The sequence below is a fragment of the Leucoraja erinacea genome, chromosome 3 (genome assembly GCF_028641065.1).
Source record: "Leucoraja erinacea ecotype New England chromosome 3, Leri_hhj_1, whole genome shotgun sequence".
Lineage (NCBI taxonomy): Eukaryota > Metazoa > Chordata > Chondrichthyes > Rajiformes > Rajidae > Leucoraja > Leucoraja erinaceus.
The window spans coordinates 93,226,890-93,249,882 of record NC_073379.1 but is presented as its reverse complement, the minus strand read 5'-3'; the positions used below and the strand labels follow the sequence as shown (position 1 = coordinate 93,249,882).

Here is a 22,993-nt window from a genome sequence, read left to right as displayed (position 1 = left end):
TTGAATACTCTGAAAAATGTACTAGTCCAACACCAGCAAAGTCATAAGGGTGCTGGAGTATAGGTGTTTCACTGGGCCAGGCTGACAAGATTGAACAAGAAAAAAGGAAGTGCGGGAAGATTATCCCCTCAGAAATAAAACCTATAGAAAGAACAAAAACAGATCGGGTTTCATTATAAACAGAGTTGATCATCAAGTTTCTAGAAGTGAGTGGCACCTGTGAAAGAACTATACACTCAGAATGGGAAAGGAAGGTGAGGCCGAGATTTGTGTCCAAGCCCCATATAATGATGCATTTTCTAGCACAAGGAAAAATATTTTGACGAACTCAACAAAGAACAACCAACCGAAAGGCATTTGTTTTGATAAGATTTTTGTTATGGAAGTTTTTAATGGAAGATCTGGGACAGATTGAATGTGTAAGAAGGAACTGCAGATGCTGGTTTACACTGAAGATAGTTACAAGATTGAAAGCAGTATAAGGACCAGATATGACGACATGATGGTAAAAATAATGGAGACAGAGTACCAGAAACTTGTGCTCAGCACAACCTTCATATACCCCACATATCATTCCATTACAGTCACCCATAGGTATGCCCTCATTAGTGGAACCTGGATGCCAAAAAAAAAAAACAGATCATCCCTATACATCCTTACAAGACAGAAGAATCACCACACCAGTACTGTGTAGGAAGGAACTGCAGAAGCTGGTTTACACCATAGACACAAAATGCTGGAGTAACTCAGCAGGCCAGGTAGCATCTCTGGAGAGAAGGAATGTGTGATGTTTCGGGTCGCAACCCTTCTTTAGACTGAGAGTCAGGGGAGAGGGAGACAGAGATATGGAAGGTAGGGTGTGAAAACACAGATCAAAGGGAACAATGGCATTCAATGCCTTTCTATCCTGGGCCTCCTCCGCTGTCAGAGTGAGGCCCAAAGCAAATTGGAAGAACACATGGAAACATAGAAAATAGGTGCAGGAGTAGGCTATTCGGCCCTTCGAGCCTGCACCGCCATTCAATATGATCATGGCTGATCATCCCTCAGTATCCTGTACCTGCCTTCTCTCCATACCCCCTGATCCCTTTAGCCACAAGGGCCACATCTAACTCGCTCTTAAATATAGCCAATGAATTGGCCTCAACTACCTTTTGCGGCAGAGAATTCCACAGATTCACCACTCTCTGTGTGAAAAATGTTTTTCTCATCTCGGTCCTAAAAGACTTCCCCCTTATCCTTAAACTGTGAACCCTTGTTCTGGACTTCCCCAACATCGGGAACAATCTTCCTGCATCTAGCCTGTCCAACCCCTTAAGAATTTTGTAAGTTTTTATAAGATCCCCCCTTAATCTTCTAAATTCTAGCGAGTACAAGCCGAGTCTATCCAGTCTTTCTTCATATGAAAGTCCTGCCATCCCAGGAATCAGTCTGGTGAACCTTCTCTGTATTACCTTGATGGCAAGAATGTCTTTCCTCAGATTAGAAGACCAAAACTGTACACAATACTCCAGGTGTGGTCTCACCAAGGCCCAGTACAACTGCAGTAGAACCTCCCTTCTCCTGTACTCAAATCCTTTTGCTATGAATGCTAAGATACCATTCGCTTTCTTCACTGCCTGCTGCACTTGCATGCCTATTTTCAATGACTGGTGTACCATGACACCCAGGTCTCGTTGCATCTCCCCTTTTCCTAATCGGCCACCTTATATTTTATTATGAAGAACACCTCATATTTTGCTTGGGCAGCTTACAACCCAGCGGTATGAATATTGATTTCTCTAACTTCAAGTGACCCTTGGTTTCCCTCTCTCACTGGGACACCTTCCCCATAGCTAACAATGTACCATTCTACATTTCCTTGATCATCGTCCCCTTTAATCTTTGTTTGCACACCTTACCCTTCCATATATCGATGTCTCCCTCTTCCCTGACTCTCAGAAGGGTCTGGACTCGAAACGTCACCTATTCCTTCTCTCGAGAGGTGCTGCCTGTCCCGCTGAGTTACTCCAGCGTTTTGTGTCTAACCACAGCAATACTGCTAGCAGAGCAGTAAATGTGGTTGACAACATTGACCACAAGATGGTGCCCCTCACTACAAACACGTTTAGAAAGTCAAGGATAAAATAAAATAAAATATTTAGATTGTTTACTTAGTACAGAATCAATGAAATATCAAATTACACAGGCATTGGAAAGACCTTTGTGAGAATACCAAATGCAAAAAACTCCATGAGGAGAAATAGAAATAGTTAACCTAGTATTCTCAGTAAGGCATAAGAAGGAAAATAAATTTCAAGTTATAGCGGCATATAACCATATAACAATTACAGCACGGAATCAGGCCATCTCGGCCCTTCTAGTCCGTGCCGAACACTTATTCTCCCCTGGTCCCATCTACCTGCAGTTACAATTACATTGTTTAAAAAACATTTGGACAGGAACATAGAAACATAGACACATAGAAAATAGGTGCAGGAGTAGGCCATTCCGCCCTTCGAGCCTGCACCGCCATTCAATATGATCATGGCTGATCATCCAACTCAGTATCCTGTACCTGCCTTCTCTCCATACCCCCTGATCCCTTTAGCCACAAGGGCCACATCTAACTGCCTCTTAAATATAGCCAATGAACTGGCCTCGACTACCTTCTGTGGCAGAGAATTCCAGAGATTCACCACTCACTGTGTGAAAAATGTTTTCCTCATCTCGGTCCTAAAAGATTTCCCCCTTATCCTTAAACTGTGACCCCTTGTTCTGGACTTCCCCAACATCGGAAACAATCTTCCTGCATCTAGCCTGTCCAACCCCTTAAGAATGTTGTAAGTTTCTATAAGATCTTTTAAATCTTCCTCAATCTTCTAAATTCTAGCGAGTACAAGCCACGTCTATCCAGTCTTTCTTCATATGAAAGTTCTGACATCTCAGAAATCAGTCTGGTGAACCTTCTCTGTACTCCCTCTATGGCAAGAATGTCTTTCCTCAGATTAGGAGACCAAACACTGTACACAATACTCCAGGTGTGGTCTCACCAAGGCCCTGTACAACTGCAGTAGAACCTCCCTGCTCTTATACTCAAATCCTTTGTAAAGGAAATATTTAGAGGGAAATGGCCAAATACAGTACCATGGGACTGCCTTAGGGAGGCATGGACAAATTAGGCTGAAGGGCATGTTTCCACCGTGTTTAACTGTGACTCAATAAAATGACTAATTATATTGATGAAACAATAATAATCACAATCACAAATATAGATTTTGAAAATGAGAATCCTTATGATGTATCTGATGGATATTGTTTTTAAATTCCACTGCACTCAAATTCATATTTTTGTTAATATAATCTTGATGAGATATATAGATTGCAAATGTGCCATAAACTCTCAAAGTTCTTCCTTGCAACTTCTTTGAATCTCTCTCCTCATCAGTACCATCACTGTACATAATCAAATGATACAAAATCATGAGAGGAGTAGATTGGGTAAAAACAGTCTTTTGCTCAGAGGTGGGGAATTGGGAAACAGAAGACATAGTAGTTTAAGGTGAGGAGGGAAAGATTTAATAGGAATATGAGCGCTAACCTTTTTTGGACAAAGGATGGTGGGTGTTTGGATTGAGGTGCCAGAGGAGGTAGCTGAGACATGTACACAAGTTTAAGCATTTAAACAGGTGCATGGATAGGATAGGTTTGGAAGGATATGGGCTGAACGGATGAGTGGGACAAATGTAGATGGGGCATGTAGATGGGGATGTTGGCGGCATGGGTAACTTGGCCCTGTTTCCACACTGTATGATTCTATTACATACCTTATTTCCCGGCAATGAAGACGCACATGCGTTGAAGACGCACCCCCAATTTAAGTTGCTAAATTTTGAAAAAGGATGGCGGGACAGGATGAAGGCTTTGGTTTAGACCAGGGGTTGGTAATTTCGCCTACGTGCCCCGGGACAGAGAGAGACAGAGAAAGACAGAGAGAGACAGACAAAGACAGACTCCCCACATGCCTCCCCCCCCCCCCCCCCCCCCCCCCCCCCCCCCCCCCCCCCCCCTGGCACTGTCCCTTTTACAATCGCTTCCCACTTTGCTTCCCATCAGCTGTCAGCAGTGAGGGATAGACTTGGCTATCCCTCAGTGCTGCAACATCGTTCTTGAAGTTGCTGTGCTGATGGATAGCCAAGTCTATCTTTCATGGCTAACAACCTAACCTTCAGCCTCCATAGACGCAGGTACATTTTCGTGCCTTATTTTGGGGTAAAAAATAGCTTCTTCATTGCGGGGAAATACGGTATATCTTTTTCCTGCTTACAGTTTTGTTATTGGTTGATTGCCACCACTTCCCATTGTAAGTGATGAAACTGGCTGAGGCTTGTTTTTAATATTTACTAGCTGATCTCCATGTGTGACCTAAAAGGTTTCCGATTCTTCTCACGTAGAAGTATCCAAACTCATACTGAAATTTCACAACAATCGAACCATTCTTGAAAATATGCTGTACAAAGAATATGTAATATCTGCCTTTTAGTACTCTAAGGCAATTAACCTACATATATTATCAACCATAAATTAATGGTGTGAATTTCCATTTGTCCCAATCCTCATTAGCTATCAGTTCAAATCCTATAGTTAAGTAGAAAATTAATTTCACATGAGGAACAAATATGGAGTTATAGTTTAAACAAGAACACTGATATTTTTCAATGGGGTTTAATATTAAATATTGATTTCATAACAACATAAATATTGTTGCTTGAGATCATGACCTGAAAGTTGTTGGTTGTAAGTCTGGACCATATCGTTTTATTTCATTCTAATCAGGTAATATGTAATTAAAGAAACAAAGTTCAGTAAGGATATTAATTGATATTCAGTGTATCCTGTTGATTAAGGAAGCTGCCATGTGCAATTCAATTATGAAGTTATTTTAGAAATCAGAAATAACTTCAAGCCCAATATATTAACCTTTTTTATTGTTCCTCAAAGAAGGACCCCAGTTTCATAAGAGGCACTGCTGAAGTTTCTGGGGCGTTAGATAATAGGGCATGTCATTTTTTAATACCAACTCCAAACAGAGAAACACCATTCACATTGAAAGTTCAAACCATTAATATTGTGTAGTAGATATCACTTTTGTAATTAAAATTAAAAAGTCACTGCATGAAATGCTGAAAAGATTAAAAGATCAACAAAAATGTACAAGCTATAGAATTCATCTTTGAGTGAATCATTAAGCTACAAGGATATTCATACCAGACAATTATTGCCTGAAAGTGATCAAGATCAAAGTTCTTCAAGTTAAGAAAAGCCTGAGAAAGTGTGTCAGTTATATCAGGAATCAGAGACCATGTGTAATTAAAAGTTGCACATAAATTAATCAGTCATTGATCAGAGAAACAAGCTCTTCAATGCATCATTTCTGTGCCAACCATCAAACATTCATCTAATATTAATCACATTTTCAGCATTTGGCTTGTAGACTTCTGTGCTTTGGTGAGTCAAGTGCTCAGCGGGATACTTCTTACATTTTGTGAGAATCCCTGCCTTCAATCTCCTCTCAGGCAGCGTATTCCAAACACCCTCTGGGTAAAATAAATCTTCCTTGGATCTCCACTAAACCTTTTACATCCTAACTTAAACATATGCCCTCTGGGTTTAGACATGGAAAAAAGATTCTAGATTCAATAAATATATTTTCCCAGTTTTGTTTTTAAACAATGTTTCCTAACAATGCTCCTCATAATTTTGAATACCTCCATCAGGCACCTGTTAGTTTCCTCCACTCCAAAGAAAACAAACTCAGCCTACCCAGTCTTTCCACATAATTAAAACACTCCATCTCCAGCAACAACCAGGTGAGCTTGTGGACAGTGCGGTGATGCAGCTGGTACGGAGACCTGGGTCTCAACTGGCCCTCCGTACACTCCGTATGGAGTTTGTACGATCTCCCTCTGACCACATGAATTTCCTCCTGGTGATCTGATTACCTCCTACATTCCACACATGCAGGTTGGTATGTTAATTAGCCATAGATAATTGCCCCTACTGTGTAGGTGAATTGTATTATCTAAGGGGATTCCAATCACCCTCTGGGTAAAATAAATCTTCCTTGGATCTCCACTAAAGTTCAGAGAATGTATTGTGGGCAGTATAAAGGAAGTAGGATTAATATAGGAATAGTGTAAATAGGTGGCCGATAGTCAACATCTACTAGGTAGGTCAAAGAGTCTGATTTCATGCCATACCTCTCTGAAACTGTATGAATTTCCTCTGCATTTGTTCTACGAAATCTTCTCCTTCCTAAAGTATGACAGTCAGAAATGTACACTGGTGTGGCCTACCCAATCTATATTATTCTTATATTACTAAAACTCCCATCTTGTTTGTTTGTTTGTATGCATGCACATGAGATCCCAAAACCCCGCCAAAACGGTACACGATAGCGCTACGATTTTTGGCCTCCCTTACTCACCATTGCCCTGTGATGTAAATGAAACAAATTTTGTTCAGATTGATGGTATATTTTACAAGTTATTAACATTTCAAACTTTACAAACATCACATTTTAAAACTATTTTTCCACTGGCCGCGTTTGACGTCATAATGGGATCTTGAATCTCATTTACATAAAAAATTGAGATTTAAAAAAAAACTCAGTTTTAATCAAATTCTTCCTTTTTCATTATCAGCTAACATTGTGCCTTATTCACGACTTCATCTACCTGTGCTGTTATCCTCAAGAATCCTTTGACTTGAACACCTAGGTTCCTTTGTTCCCGAATACTCACTTGGGTCCATCCATTAATTTGCAGATTCTTATCATTCATTAAGTCTGCAAAACTATCTAATGCCTCTATTTGTTTAATGGTAGCGTGCTTTAAAAGATCACCATCCTGCTCCTTGAATGATCAATACTCCTACTTCATGAAAATGAATGGGAGGTATTTATTTAATAGTTAATCTCAGTCTTCTGGCCACATGCATGGATTACCCATTAAGTCCCTAATGGACCCTTATCTTTCCCTGGTTATTAGGTTCAGTTTACACAAGATACTTCAGAATATTCCTTATTCTTATCTACCAATGTCTTTCTGCATCTCGTCTCTGGGCTCCTAACTTAGGAACACACTAGGCCTGAACTCCACATATAATGACCATTGATTGTTGGATGTAGCTTTTGACAGGTATCATCCTGACATTGAAATTGCCCTTCCTGTAATTCCGCACCATTTCCAATCCATCCTTATCCATTTCATATACTATATGAGACTTTAGTATTAGGGGTCCTTTCTCCAAAATGATGACTTTTACCAATATTTGGCAAGATTCTCCTATCGGATTATCTCTACATTGGCTCAAAAATCAAACTTTAAAAATTCAGACATTCTTTCACCCCTGTCTCTGTAACAACAGCAATTTTCCCATTTGCCAATGCACACTATCCGTCTGAAGAAGGGTTTCGGCCCGAAACGTTGCCTATTTCCTTCGCTCCATAGATGCTGCTGCACCCGCTGAGTTTCTCCAGATTTTTTTGTGTAACCTTCGATTCTCCAGCATCTGCAGTTCCCTCTTAAACACACTATCAGTTTGTTTGGTTTGCTATTTACACATCTTTCATTAAATTAAATGCAACTTAGCTTTGCGTATTAAATAGCTCTGCTTAGTGGACTCAGTTTCCTTTCTATATTTGACTGCACCTTTCCCCGCCTCCCCCCCTCCCCCAATCATACATCAATGGTGTACCCCATTCACCTTTCAACATTCGTTTAATCCCTCCCCAACAACACAAGCAAATTTCCTCAGAAGGATTTTGGATCTGTTCCAATTCAGGTGCAACTGATTTAGCTTCTATATGTCCCACTGCTTTAAATGGTCCCAGTGTCCTAGAAATCTAATGCACTCCTTCCTACACCATCTCTATCCCAACACATTCATCTGCCCAATCCTCCAATTCCTGAAACCAAGAGATTACAATCTTAGAGGTCTTGCTCTTTAATATGTTACCCATCTTTCTAAATCCATGGTACACTTCTTACCTTCTATTCCCCACTCCCCAACAGAATGCCTGTGACCATTTTGTAACATAGTTGGACTTGGCAACAGGAGGCAGCACATGGTCTCAGATTCAGGTCTACAGCTGCACAAGTGCCTCTCTATTCCACTCACTATAGACTGTCTACCAGTATTATACTTGGGTTCCTGCCCCTCTCCCTTCTGATTCAAGATAGACTACAATGTGTGAGCTCAAAGATGCACAATGAAAATATTTAACATACATGTTTATATTTAATTTAGCTATTGTACTTAGCTCCTATATTCTGTAATCCTTAATTGGATGGCGATTGCAACTCTCTCCTGACATCATGTACATTGGATTCAGACTTAGAAACTGAAAGGTGTAAAATTACTGTGAACAAAGGATATATTTTTGTGAAGTTACAATAATCCTTTAATTTCGGTATTTGCCTGAGCATAGAGAATAGAAACATAGAAATTAGGTGCAGGAGTAGGCCATTCGGCCCTTCGAGCCTGCACCGCCATTCAATATGATCATGGCTGATCAACAATGACTTGTTCGAAACATTATAGTTTCTGATGTTACAGTTTCAAACGGGACACTATACACTATTTTTGCAACTAATCTTGCAAGAGTCTTAAGTATAGAAATATTTATTTTCATGTATATTCTCAACAAGGATTTGTGTGAACTTGTTAAAAGAAAGTTTAAATAGAGACTAACAATTCATAGATCAACAATTTATTTTCTTAGGAATCCATGCTTTTGTCACCATTTAATGATTTTACAGGCTAGTTCTGACATGTTTTCTGTATTGCTCTGTAAACAAAGTAATATAAAACTCTTAGTGTCTGTGTATCAATTTGCTACCTTCCCATTCATCCAACAGAATGTGCTCGCTGAATTTTCAGTTAAGTAATTAAACGTTTTCTATGGGAAGGAGTCCTCACCACCCAGTGATGACCCCTTCTCCCGTCTCCACCCGACCCTCTCCTCTTGGAGTCCCCGGATGGCCCTCTACCTTCTTTAGACCTTTTCATTTCCAAGGATGGTCATGGTGGCACAGCAGTAGAGTTACTGCCTTACAGCGAATGCAGCGCCGGTGTTCCGGGTTCGACCCCGAATACGGGTGCTGTCTGTACAGAGTTTGTACGTTCTCCCCGTGACCTGTGTGGGTTTTCTCTGAGATCTTTGGTTTCCTCCCACACACCAAAGACGTACAGGTTTGTAGGTTAATTGGCTTCGTAAATGTAAAAATTGTCCCTTGTGGGTGTAGGACAGAAACATAGAAAATAGGTGCAGGAGTAGGCCATTCGGCCCTTCGAGCCTGCACCGCCATGCAATATGATCATGGCTGATCATCCACTCAGTATCCCGTACCTGCCTTCTCTCCATACCCCCTGATCCCTTTAGTCACAAGGGCCACATCTACCTCCCTCTTAAATATAGCCAATGAACTGGCCTCAACTACTTTCTGTGGCAGAGAATTCCAGAGACTCACCACTCTCTGATTGAAAAATATTTTTCTCATCTCGGTCCTAAAAGATTTCCCCCTTATCCTTAAACTGTGGCCCCTTGTCCTGGACTTCCCCAACATCGGGAACAATCTTCCTGCATCTAGCCTGTCCAACTCCTTAAGAATTTTGTATGTTTCTATAAGATCCCCCCTCAATCTTCTAAATTCTAGCGAGTACAAGCCGAGTCTATCCAGTCTTTCTTCATATGAAAGTCCTGACATCCCAGGAATCAGTCTGGTGAACCTTCTCTGTACTCCCTCTATGGCAAGATAGTGTTAATGTGCAGGGATTGCTGGTCGACATGGACCCGGTGGGCCGAAGGGCCTGTTTCCACACTGTATCTCTAAACTAAAAGCTAAACTAAACTGCCGGTGGAACATCAACCGCCTCAACTTTTCCACTCCCCTGACTTACTCTAACCTCTCCCCCCCTGAATGTACAGCCCTCCGCTCACTCTGAAGCAACCCCAACTTGATCCGCCGACAAGGGAGGTGCCGTGGTAGTCTGGTGCGCTGGCAAGCCAGGTGACAACTCTCAGACACCTCCTACTACTTATCCTTGGACCATGACCCCACAGACAAGCACCAGACCTTAATATCACACACCATTTCTGATTTTATCCTACCCTCTAAAACCTACAAACATATCATTCACCAGCCCCGCACGGCCTGATTTTATCTTCTCCCCAAAATCCATAAACAGAACTGTCCTGGCAGACAGACACATTGTTTCTGCTTGTTCATGTCCCACCAAATTAATTTCCACATTCCATCCTATCCCCCCTGGTCCAATCCCTTCCTATCTATGTCCAAGACACCTCACACGCTCTTTGTCTCTTCAATGACTTCCGTTTTCCAGGCCCCCACTCCCTCATCTTTACCATGGATATCCAGTCACTCTACACCTCTATCCCCCACCAGGCAGGTCTTAAAGCATTCCATTTTTTCCTCGACCGCAGAACCAGGCAATTTCCATCTACTAATACTCTCCTCCGCCTAGCAGAGCTGGTCCTTACCCTCCACAACTTCTCCTTCGATTCCTCGAACTTCCTCCAAATCCAAGGCATAGCTATGGGCACTCGCATGGCCACAGCTGTGCCTGCCTCTTTGTAGGGTACGTCAACCAATCACTGTTCCAGGTGTACACTGGCCCTATCCCCAAACTCTACCTCTGCTACATTGACGATTGCATCAGTGCAGCCTCCTGCACCCATGCAGAACTCACTGACCTCATCAGCTTCATCCTGGACTCAAATTCACTTGGACCATCTCCGACATCTCCCCACCATTTCCGGATCTCACCGTCTCCATCACAAGAGACAGACTATTAGCCGACATCTACTACAAACCTATTGACTCCAATAGCTATCCAGACTATTCCCACCCTGCATCCTGTAAAGACTGTACCCTACTCACAATTCCTCCGTCACGCCACATCTGTGCCCGTTCTCATTCTTTAGGAAACCGGGGTTCCCCTCTTCCATTATAGATGAGGCTCTCACTAGGGTCTCCTCGATATCCCACAACTCTGCTCTTGCTACCCCTCTCCCCATTCGCAACAAGGACCGAGTCCCCATTGTCCTCACCTTCCACCCCATCAGCCGTCGCATACAGCATATAATCCTCCAACACTTTTGCCACCTCCAACGGGATCCCACTACTGGCCACATTTGCCCATCTCCACCCCTTTCTACTTTCCGCAGAGACTGTCCCCTCCGTAGCTCCCTGGTCAACTCATCCATTCCCCCCCAAACCACCCCCTCCCCAGGTACTTTCTCCTGAAAATGCAGGAGATGCAACACCTGTCCCTTTTATCTCCCCTCTCGACTCCATCCAAGCACCCCGACAGTCTTTTCAGGTGAGGCAGAGGTTCACTTGCACCTCCTCCAACCTCAACTAAGCCTTAACCTACCTGATCTCCCGGTTACTCAGAACTTTAACTCCCCCTCCCATTCCCAATCTGGCTTTTCTGTCCTGGGCCTCCTCCATTGCCAGAGTGAGTCCCAGCGCAAATTGGAGTGAACAGCACCTCTTATTCCGCTTGGGCAGCTTACACCCCAGCGGTATAAACATTGACTTCTCTAACTTCAAATAGCCCTTTCTTTCCCTCTCACTCCATCCTCTCCCCCTTCCCAGTTCTCCCACCAGTCTTACTGCCTCCGACTACATTCTATCTCTGTCCCGCCCACTCCCTTGACATCAGTCTGAAGAAGGGTCTCGACCCGAAACATCACCCATTCCTTCTCTCCAGAGAAGCTGCCAGTCCCGCTGAGTTGCTCCAGCATTTTGTGTGTATCTTCTTTAAACAAAATTATTTTCCTTATTTTCAAATAGGGTAACACAGTAGAGCAGCTGGTAGAGTTGCTGCTCACAGTGTCGGAGACCCAGGTTTGGCCCCGACCTCAGGTGCTGTCTGTGTGGAGTCTACAGTCCCACCTGCCTGCGTTTGGCCCACATCCCTCCAAACCAGTCCTATCCATACATCTGTCTGTTTTTAATAGAACGTGCCACAACTAACGCCTCTGGCAGTGCGTTCCATACGCCCACCACCCTTTGTGTGAAAAAGTTACCCCTCCATAACGTTTACAGTATACCACGGATCAGAACGAAACTTGTTGCACTCACAGCACAGGAGAACGGTGAGTAACCCGGTAAAAAATCATAGCGCTATCACGTACCGTTTTTGCGCAAATAGAAAAACCCAGCAAACCGGAAGAGCACAAGATCAGAGTTTTAATTACGTATAGATGCTGCGACTAGTGAAGGCAACCATCCCATGTGTCTTCTTCACGACCATATCTTCCACTGCTGCTATTTGCATGGATTTATGGAGATGGATTTGAAGGTCACTGTTCAACAACATCCCTATTTTGAACCCTACTGTTTACTGTTTATGTCCTACCCTTATTTGACCTTTCAAAATACATTATTTAACACAGATTTAACATCGATCAAATACATTAAATACTTAACTTCGATCCACCATTGCTTTGCCCAAATTTCCATCTGATCAATATCATGCTGTAGCCTAAGACAATGTTCTTTACAATCTACAACACCACACTTTTTGTGTTACTAATTATGCCTCTCACATTCACATCCAAGTCATTGATGCATATTACATACTTCAGGTGTCCCAGGAATGATCCTTGTTCAGACCCCAATCGGAACAGTAACCCATCCACATATTTGTTACTCTCGTTTGAGTATCAGTTGGTCCACTTTCAGAAATACTCGATGTCACATCGAAAGGAGAAGTTGAGATAGAGCAGATTCTAACTACTCCCACAAATGATAGCCAAAATGTTTTGGGCAAAAACTGATGTGACTTATTCTGAGTAGGCCTATGCCATAGTCTGTAAACTCAAGCCAAAATAATTTGAATGGGTTGGATTTAGATAACAAATTTGACACATTTTCTCAGAATAACGAGATATCATTTTTCACAACATTGAATTCTTTCATTTCAGTTCACCTATGTGAATGAAAAGGCAATCTGCATTGCTTTAACCGTGTGTTGAATGAAGCTCAAAAATACACAAAACTGCACATTCTGAGCTACCCATCTAGTTGTATTGGGCCTATAAAGCATGTTTTGAGAGTTAATTTAAAGTATTACTCACTATTTATGAGATCCTTGTGTTCGGCAAGTGTTTTCATGGGATCCAGCCAGTACTGTTTAAAATAAATGGTGAATATCAGAACAAATTACTAAGTTTCTTTTATGTGGAATATTACACAACTTCAGTAATATATTCAGAAATAAATCAAACGTGTTTAATAGCAAGAACACCTGAAAGCTCTTTAGCAAGTACAGGTCCACCACTGATTTTCAAGCAACTAGTGGTCTGGCACCTCCTTCAAAGCGGACAAAATGATGAGAGCGCACTTGAAATCCCCTCCCCAAATGTCCCCCCCGAAAATGTGGCGCCAAAGCTGGGTGAGGAATTTGCCCCTGGTGCCCCAATTCTGGAACTCTGGCCCAGCCGGAGCAGTCAGGTCAGTTCCCATCACTAACATCTGAGGTCGACTTTACAGCCCAGTTTCTCTGCTCTCCAGCAGCCTGGGTGGATCGTTCAACATCTCTCAGAGGCTGTGACTGACCTCTGTTGGTCCGGCAAAATGGATAATCCAGAAAGGCTTTGGAAACAAGGAAGAAGAAGAAAACAACGGTGTTGGATCCGTCCTCCCATCTTTAGAATTATCAAATACCCTGATGTGTTTAGATTTGAACCATTCTCGTGTAAATACATTCAATATTTTTATCAGGAGTGTAAATAATCAGCATTCTTGCAATCTATTTTTATAAACAGCAGCAAAATTACTGCTCAATAATTCATAAGAGTGGATGGTTTGCAGTATGGGTGAAAGGCAGAGGTGCAAAGAACAGGAGAACAGGATACCATCCCGGTATCTGAATATATTCAGACCTTGCCCCTGTCCCACTTAGGAAACCTAAACGGAAACCTCTGGAGACTTTGCGCCCCACCTAAGGTTTCCGTGCGGTTCCCGGAGGCTTTTGTCAGTCTCCCTACCTGCTTCCACTACCTGCAACCTCCGGCAACCACCTGCAACCTCCGGGAACCACACGGAAATCTTGGGTGGGGTGCAAAGTCTCCAGAGGTTTCCATTCAGGTTTCCTAAGTGGGACAGGGGCATTAATAGTCCTGATATTCATCCTTGCAACACTTTTCAGTAAATTTTCCAACAGCTGGTAAAAAAGTTTTCATGTTTCAAATAGGCAATCAAAATGAAATATGAAACAATAAATTTAAAAAAAATTAGATGTTATAAATACATTTTTTGCAGTTTAACTTCAAAACGTTTCATAGGCAGAACAAAATAAATACAACATATCTTTTAACATAAAACTTTGAGGGTCAAGGGTGAGACCCTTCCATTCCTACTTTTTTGGACCTTTGCACCTTTCATTCATTGTTCTTTATCGCCCCACATCATCATCTATATAACCATATAACCATATAACAATTACAGCACGGAAACAGGCCATCTCGACCCTTCTAGTCTGTGCCGAACACATATTCTCCCCTAGTCCCATATACCTGCGCTCAGACCATAACCCTCCATTCCATTCCCTTCCCATCCATATAACTATCCAATTTATTTTTAAATGATAAAAACAAACCTGCCTCCACCACCTTCACTGGAAGCTCATTCCACACAGCCACCACCCTCTGAGTAAAGAAGTTCCCCCTCATGTTACCCCTAAACTTCAGTCCCTTAATTCTCAAGTCATGTCCCCTTGTTTGAATCTTCCCTACTCCCAGTGGGAAAAGCTTTTCCACGTCAACTCTGTCTATCCCTCTCATCATTTTAAAAACCTCTATCAAGTCCCCCCTTAACCTTCTGCGTTCCAAAGAATAAAGCCCTAACTTGTTCAACCTTTCTCTGTAACTTAGTTGCTGAAACCCAGGCAACATTCTAGTAAATCTCCTCTGTACTCTCCCTATTTTGTTGACATCCTTCCTATAATTAGGCAACCAAAATTGTACACCATACTCCAGAATTGGCCTCACTAATGCCTTGTACAATTTTAACATTACATCCCAACTTCTATACTCAATGCTCTGATTTATAAAGGCCAGCACACCAAAAGCTTTCTTTACCACCCTATCTACATGAGATTCCACTTTCAGGGAACTGTGCACAGTTATTCCCAGATCCCTCTGCTCACCTACATTCTTCAATTCCCTACCATTTACCATGTACGTCCTATTTTGATTTGTCCTGCCAAGATGTAGCACCTCACACTTATCAGCATTAAACTCCTTCTTCCACCTTTCAGCCCACTCTTCCAACTGGCATAAATCTCTCTGTAGACTTTGAAACTCTACTTCATTACCCGCAACCCCACTTATCTTAGTATCATCTGCATACTTACTAATCCAATTTACCACACCATCATCCAGATCATTGATGTACATGACAAACAACAGTGGACCCAACACAGATCCCTGTGGCACCCCACTCGTCACTGGCCTCCAACCTGACAAACAACCATCCACCATTACTCTCTGGCATCTCCCATTCAGCCACTGTTGAATCCATCTTGCTACTCCACCATTAATACCCAACCATTGAACCTTCTTAACCAACCTTCCATGAGGAACCTTGTCAAAGGCCTTACTGAAGTCCATATACACAACATCCACTGCTTTACCCTCATCAATTTCCCGAGTAACATCTTCAAAAAATTCAAGAAGATTAGTCAAACATGACCTTCCAGGCACAAATCCATGTTGACTGTTCCTAATCAGACCCCGTTTATCCAGATGCTTATATATATTGTCTCTAAGTATTCTTTCCATTAATTTGCCCACCACTGATGTCAAACTAACAGGTCTATAATTGCTAGGTTTACTCTTAGACCCCTTTTTAAACAATGGAACAACATGCGCAGTACGCCAATCCCCCGGCACTATTCCCGTTTCTAATGACACTTGAAATATTTCTGCCATAGTCCCTGCTATTTCTACACTAACTTCCCTCAATGTCCTAGGGAATATCCTGTCAGGAACTGGAGACTTATCCACTTTTATATTTCTCAAAAGTGTCAGTAGAATCTCTTCTTTGAATCTCATAGTTTCCATAGCTACTCTACTTGTTTCCCTTACCTCACATAATTCAATATCCTTCTCCTTGGTGAATACCGAAGAAAAGAAACTGTTCAATATCTCCACCATCTCTTTTGGCTCTGCAGATAGTTGTCCACTCTGACTTTCTAATGGACCAATTTTATCCCTCGTTATCCTTTTGCTATTAATATAGCGGTAGAAACCCTTCGGATTTACTTTTACCTTAACCTTCTGCGCTCCAAAGAATAAAGCCCTAACTTGTTCAACCTTTCTCTGTAACTTAGTTGCTGAAATTGGAGAAGTCAATGTCAATGAAGCAACCTCATATCTTCTTTTAGCTTTTCTAATTTCTTTCTTAAGATTCTTTTTACATTCTTTATACTCCTCAAGCACCTCATTTACTCCATTCTGCCTATAATTATTGTATATCTCTCGTTTCCGTTATCCCTAACCAGCCTGAAGAAGGGTCTCGACCCGAAACATCACCCATTCCTTCTCTCCATAGATACTGTCTGTCCCGCTGAGTTACACCAGCTTTTTTATGTCAATCTGTATTCTGAGTTGGCTGAGAAGGCTACTAGTAGATGATGGGTGGGCAGGTAATTTGAAAGGTAATGCACTCTTTTGGCTATTTATGCATTCCCTGTGCTCTGATAAATGCACTTGAGGAGATTAATGGCATCCTGAATGCCCCTTCTCCATATTGAGCAACCATTGAGTCATAGAGTTGTACAACCCAGAAATAAGTCTTCAGCCCCCAATGTCTATGCCAACTGCACTGCCCATCTTTTTGCCCATTTATACCAATCCCATTTGCCTATATTAGGAGTGTATCCATGACTATTTATGTCTAAATGCCTCTTAAATATAATCATTGCATGTGATTCTATCTCCTCCTCTGGCAACAAGTTCGATATTACCATTCTCTGTCGACCTATATGCCTGGTGACGCAATTGAACTGCAAACCTCGGTAAACTCAGACGTTGCTGTCTGAAGTTTATGGCAACTACAAAAAGGAGGTTATAATACAGAAAAACAAAATAGTAGAGGAATTGCAGGTGGGATCAAATCCGAAACTGGGGGATGAATGTTGAAGTTCACCCATGGATTTGCTTCATATCACATGATATTGTCCTTCTTTATAATATATCTATATTAAAATGGATTGTTTATATTTTAAACGATTTTGAAGAAAGCACATACATATGTTATCTTATCAGCAAGATTTGCAATTTAGGAAGGCTGAGGAGCCATCTTTATTAAACTGACGATAGACACAAAAAGCTGGAGTAACTTAGCAGGGACAGGCGGCATCTCTGGAGAGATGGAATGGGTGACCTTTCGGGTCAAGACCTTTCTTCAGACTAGTTAGGGACAACGTTTCATCTAAGCTGTGTGCGTGTGCGTGTGTGCATGCACGCAAGTTTTGAAACCAGTACTTGAGCTTCGAGGAGGTGCAAGTGAACCTCTGACTAACCTGAAAGGACTGTCGGCGTGCCTGGACAGAGTCGAGGGAGGGATTATAGCGACAGGTGCTGCATCTTCTGCGGTTTCAGAAGGTTCCTGGGGAGGGGGTGGTTTGGGTGGCAAGGGATAAGTTAACCAGGGAGCTGCGGAGGGAACGGTCTCTGCGGAAGGCGGGAAGAGGTGGAAATGGGAAGAAGTGACTAGTGTTGGGATCGTCAGGCAACTCTGTGACATATAGTCAGATGGGTGCTATAGACTGACAACTCCAAGGAGTGGAATGTAGTGCAAGGGTTAAACAAGCTCTTCAGCTAAAATGGAGTTGCCCGCTAATGCTAAGCAAACAACCTCGGTTAGAAACTAATTATGTGCTCAGAAAAATAACTTTGCTTGCTTGAAAGAACTAGTCCACATATCATGCAGCAACAAGTATATACACGGACGAAATACAAAGACAAAATAAAAGGTAGACAAAAATGCTGGAGAAACTCAGCGGGTGAGGCGACATCTATGGAGCGAAGGAATAGGTGACGTTTCGGGACGAGACCCTTCTTCAGACTGATGTGGGGGTGGGAGGGGGGGGCGGGAAGAAGAAAGGAAGAGGCGGAGACAGTAGGCTGTGGGAGACCTGGGAAGGGGAGGGGAAGAAGGGAGAAAGCAAGGACCACCTGAAATTGGAGAAGTCAATGTTCATATCGCTGGGATGTAAACTACCCAAGCGAAATATGTCTGTAATAATGCAAATAGTGCTGCTCCTCCAATTTGTGGTCGAACTCACTGGCCATGGAAGATGCCCAGGACAGAAAGGTCAGATTCGGAATGGGAGGGGGGGTTGAAATGCTGAGCCACCGGGCGATCATGGAGGTTAATGCGAAGCGATCGCCAAGCCGGTTCTTGTCTCACCGTTGTAGAGCAGTTGACACCTAGAACAGCGGATGCAATAGATGAGGTTGGACGAGGTGCAGGTGAACCTCTGCCTCACCTGGAAAGACTGCTTGGGTCCTTGGATGGAGTCGAGGGGGGAGGTAAAGCGACAAGTGTAGCATTTCCTGCAGTTGCAAGGGAACGTGCCAAGAGAGGGCATGGTTTGGGTGGGAAGGGACAAATTGATCAGGGAGTTACAGAGGGAGCGGTCTCTGCGGAAAGCCGAAAGGGGAGGAGATGGGAAGATGTGAACAGTGGTGAGATCCCGTTGGAGGTGGCAAAAATGTCGGAGGATTATCTGTCGTATGTGACGGCTGGTAGGGTGGATGGTGAGGACTAGGGGGACTGTGCCCTTGTTATGTTTCTTCCCAGAGATGTCTGAAACCTCTGATATAATAAATAAGTCTTGTATTCAGTATTAGGGAGAATAGCTAGTTTCAAAACATAGTAGCCTGTTGTTTGTAGATTAGGATAGAAACGCAGGCTTATTGAATATATAAATACATGCTGCGTGTCAGCTCACTGAACATCGGAGGTGGAGGGAGACCTGATATATAAAATTATGAGAATCATAGATAAGGTAAATAGTCAGAATCTTTTTGCGCAGGGTGGAACTATCAAAGACCTGAGAGCATAGCTTTAAGGCGAGAAGGGGAAAATATATAGGACATGTGAGGGGCGTTTTTTCCCTCCACGGTGAGTGGTGGGTGTCTGGAAACCGCTACCTAGAGTCGTGGTGGTGGTAGATATGATAATGGTCTTTAAGAGACGTTTGGATAAGCATATTGATATGTAAAGTATGGAAGAATATGGATAATGAGCACGCAGAGAAGATAGTTTTAACTTGGCAACTTGTTTGGCATGGTTATTGTGGGCAAAAGAGCTTGTTCCTGTGCTGTACTGTTCTATGTTCCACGTTCTCCTCGGGCTGAGAACTGGAATTGTGCCAGGACTCTCAGGTTTTCAGACACTCATTAGTTTATTGCACTTTTATTGTTGATTTAATGTTTCATTTGTAATCTTATATGGTTAGTGTTTTTTCTTCACCATTGATCCGAATCCTCAAAACCTATTTGCATTATTACAGACATACACAACTTTTTTAAATCAGAAATCTGCATCTGCATGACATGTACTGATTCCCTGTTAACCACTGCTGTTAATGTATTATTGTTTTAATAGTTTATTTGATTGATGTGTAACATTTTTGAATTTACAGAATCTTCCAGCATGAACTTGTGTACTTTGGCACATTTTAAAGAACATTTTGGTACGTTGGGCTCCACCTCCGACTCGAACACAAGAAAAGTTAAAAACCGAAGATAAAAAAGATCTATTTCTAATCATTTGACCACCTTTTACCTTTATGTGTCACTTACAGTTTGATGACTTCTGTCACAATATCGCAAACCAAAATATTCGGTTTCCATTAGGTTTACGTTTCGAAAGACATAATCCAGGACAATAGACCCCTTAGTAGATTTCTGTGGAAAATAATTCAAAAGCACCATTTCAGAAAAAGAATCACTATCTGCATGTACAAACCAGTACAGTTTTATTATAGTGTTTTTAACTGACATAATAATGACCATAGACAAAACAATTATGAGTAAAAATGTGATATCAATGTGATCAAATATATTCTTTGTCAACTGGCTAATAAAATATGCAATACATTGAAAACAATTTTTATACAAGGTCGTGCTGAAAAACATTATATTAGTGACCACACTTTGAAAATATTTGACAGGTTGCAACATGTTTTTAGGGAGTTGCAATCATATGGTAAAACTACTGTACGATTGTACAGTTGGTATCAAAATCTATTTGGTTGTTGAGTGACAAATATTGGAGAAAGAAACCAGAACACCATTTTTCTCTTACTTATTTAGCACCATATGATCTTTTAGATCTATTATTGTGTTCAGATGTGGCCTAGAATCTCTTTATTGAAAGGCAGTCCTTCTGAAAATCCAACATTTCCTTAATAATTCCTCTGAAGTGTGTTTACATTCTGTTCAAACGTAAAGTGTGTCTTTAATCCAAACACTTTGTATAATTTGAAAATGCATTGCATATTTCTGCACAAAAAGCAGAATAGTTCAAGTTTGCTCAAATACATCACTGAAAATATTGTTTGCATTAATAAAGTTCAAATGCTCGTAAATTGTATCTGAATGTGTAGCTCCTTCTAAAGACATCACTGGAGGGCGGTACCTTTCTGACTAGTGAAATAACTGGAAGGTACACAAAATTGCTGGAGAAACTCAGCGGGTGCAGCAGCATCTATGGAGCAAAGACAATAGGCGACGTTTCGGGCCGAAACCCTTCTTCTAGTGAAATAACTGCCTTGATTAACTCAATGCAGCAAAACTCTATTAATCCGCACGATCGAGATTTTGAGCTGGGCTACCAGATTTGCAGGAATGTCAGTGGATGATATCTGGAACATGCTCCAGAGGAGGTGGTGGAATCAGATACATTAATTATCTTTAAGAGGTATTATATATATAAAGGGAGGAGCCGCTGAGAAGCCAAGGCTGCAGCTTTGCGAGTCGGAGGTGGAGCCCCACAAATCGATGAAGCCCGCGACCATCTGTGCCTGGGTCGACAGAGCCCCGCGGTTGGGTTTGCGCCAAGGAGGGGTCCAGACAGCGTTAATGGAGAGGTCGGTGCAGCGGTCAATGATGGCGTCAATGAACGGACGAGGACGGACACGTGGAAGTGAGGTTGCCACTGCTGAGGGAAGGAACAAAGGAGGACCTGGCGTGGGGGGACGGGAAGAGCAATGGGGGAACTGGCCGGGGGGGGGGGGGGGGGGGGGGGGGATTTGTAACTTTGTAAGCTCCCTTTATGGGCGACTATTTGCATATCTTGGGTATACAAGCAAAGAATTTTTAACTTTATCAGAAGTAACAATAAAGTATTCAATTCAATTCAATTAATTTATTCAGACTCATGAACAGTCAAGGTATGGAAGGAGAGACATGTTGTGGACTAATAGGATTGGTGTAGATGAGCATAAAGATCTCTGTGGATGTGGTGGGTTGAAGGGGGTCCCTTTTCTGTTTTATACAAATCCACGACTCTCATGCTCAAATACACCTTTATATCACTTTTATGTAACACAGTAACATTCCAATGAAGCCAGTAACTCCCCGTTGGATTGCAACCTTGTCGTGGTCGGGGAGCGTGTGTGTCTCAGTGACTCCTCGAGCTATGCCAGCGGGAGATTCGTCTCCTGTTAGGGTCTCCCATGCTGGACAGGTCGAAGGGTAGAGGTGAGACGAAGAGCGATCCACTGGTCCTCCAGGTTGGAGGTTGAGCTCAGGGCTAACGACCCTGTCTCGTAACAAAAATTTGTTACGGAAACAGCAACTGAAGGAATCAACAGTACTGCGCGTGATGGACTTCCAGGGCTATCGACAGATGCCAGGATGAACGTCAATGGTGAAAGCCGAAAGGAAGAGAACCAGACAGCATCCCAAGAATAGCCCTGCGCTGGACACCGGAAGGGAAAAGGAAAAGGGGGAGACCCAAAAGAGGGATGTTTTCAAGAGAGATCTAGATAGGGCTCTTAAAAATAGCAGAGTCAGGGGATATGAGGAGAAGGCAGGAACGGGGTACTGATTGGGGATGATCAGCCATGATCACATTAAATGGCGGTGCTGGCTCGAAGGGCCGAATGGCCTACTCCTGCACCTATTATCTATTGTCTATTGTCAATATTGTCCAAAACCACCTGGCGTCGAACTGTAGAGGAGGAAATGAAAACAATGGACCTGACCTGGGGTAGTGTCCAGAAGCTAGCCCAGAACAGACAGGAGTGGAGGACTTTCATTGCTGCACTACATGCCAGGAGGCATAATAGGCAGTAAGTAAGTAAGAAGCCAGTAAACATTAAAGCAGTACATGACACACATACAACATATAATCCTCCAACATTTTCGCCACCTGCAATGGGATCCCACCACTGGCCACATCTTCCCATCTTCTCCCCTTTCTGTTTTCCGCAGAGACCGCTCCCTCCGTAACTCCCTGGTCAATTTGTCCCTTCCCACCCAAACCACCCCCTCCCCTGGTACTTTCCCTTGCAACCGCAGGAAATACTGCACTTATCGCTTTACCTCCCCCCTCGACTCTATCCAAGGACCCAAGCAGTCTTTCCAGGTGAGGCAGAGGTTCACCTGCACCTCCTCCAACCTCATCTACTGCATCCACTGTTCTAGGTGTCAACTGCTCCACATCGGTGAGACCAAGCACAGGCTTGGCGATCGCTTCACCCAACACCTCCGCACAGTTCACAATAACCAACCTGATCACCCGGTGGCTCAGCACTTCAACTCCCCCTCCCATTCCGAATCCAACCTTTCTATCCTGGGCCTCCTCCATGGCCAGAGTGAGTCCCACCGCAAATTGGAGAAACAGCACCTCATATTTTGCTTGGGTAGTTTACACCCCAGCGGTATGAACATTGACTT

The 22,993-nt window shown here is 42.7% G+C and overlaps 1 protein-coding gene across 1 annotated transcript in view; it reads right to left on the bottom strand.

The window, feature by feature from the left end:
- epb41l4a (erythrocyte membrane protein band 4.1 like 4A) overlaps positions 1 to 22,993 on the bottom strand; it is a 201,741-nt gene that overhangs the window by 109,160 nt on the left and 69,588 nt on the right. Inside the window, 2 exon segments of the mRNA XM_055633209.1 lie at positions 13,151 to 13,202; positions 19,892 to 19,996. Of these exon segments, the coding sequence (XP_055489184.1) occupies positions 13,151 to 13,202; positions 19,892 to 19,996 (157 nt within the window).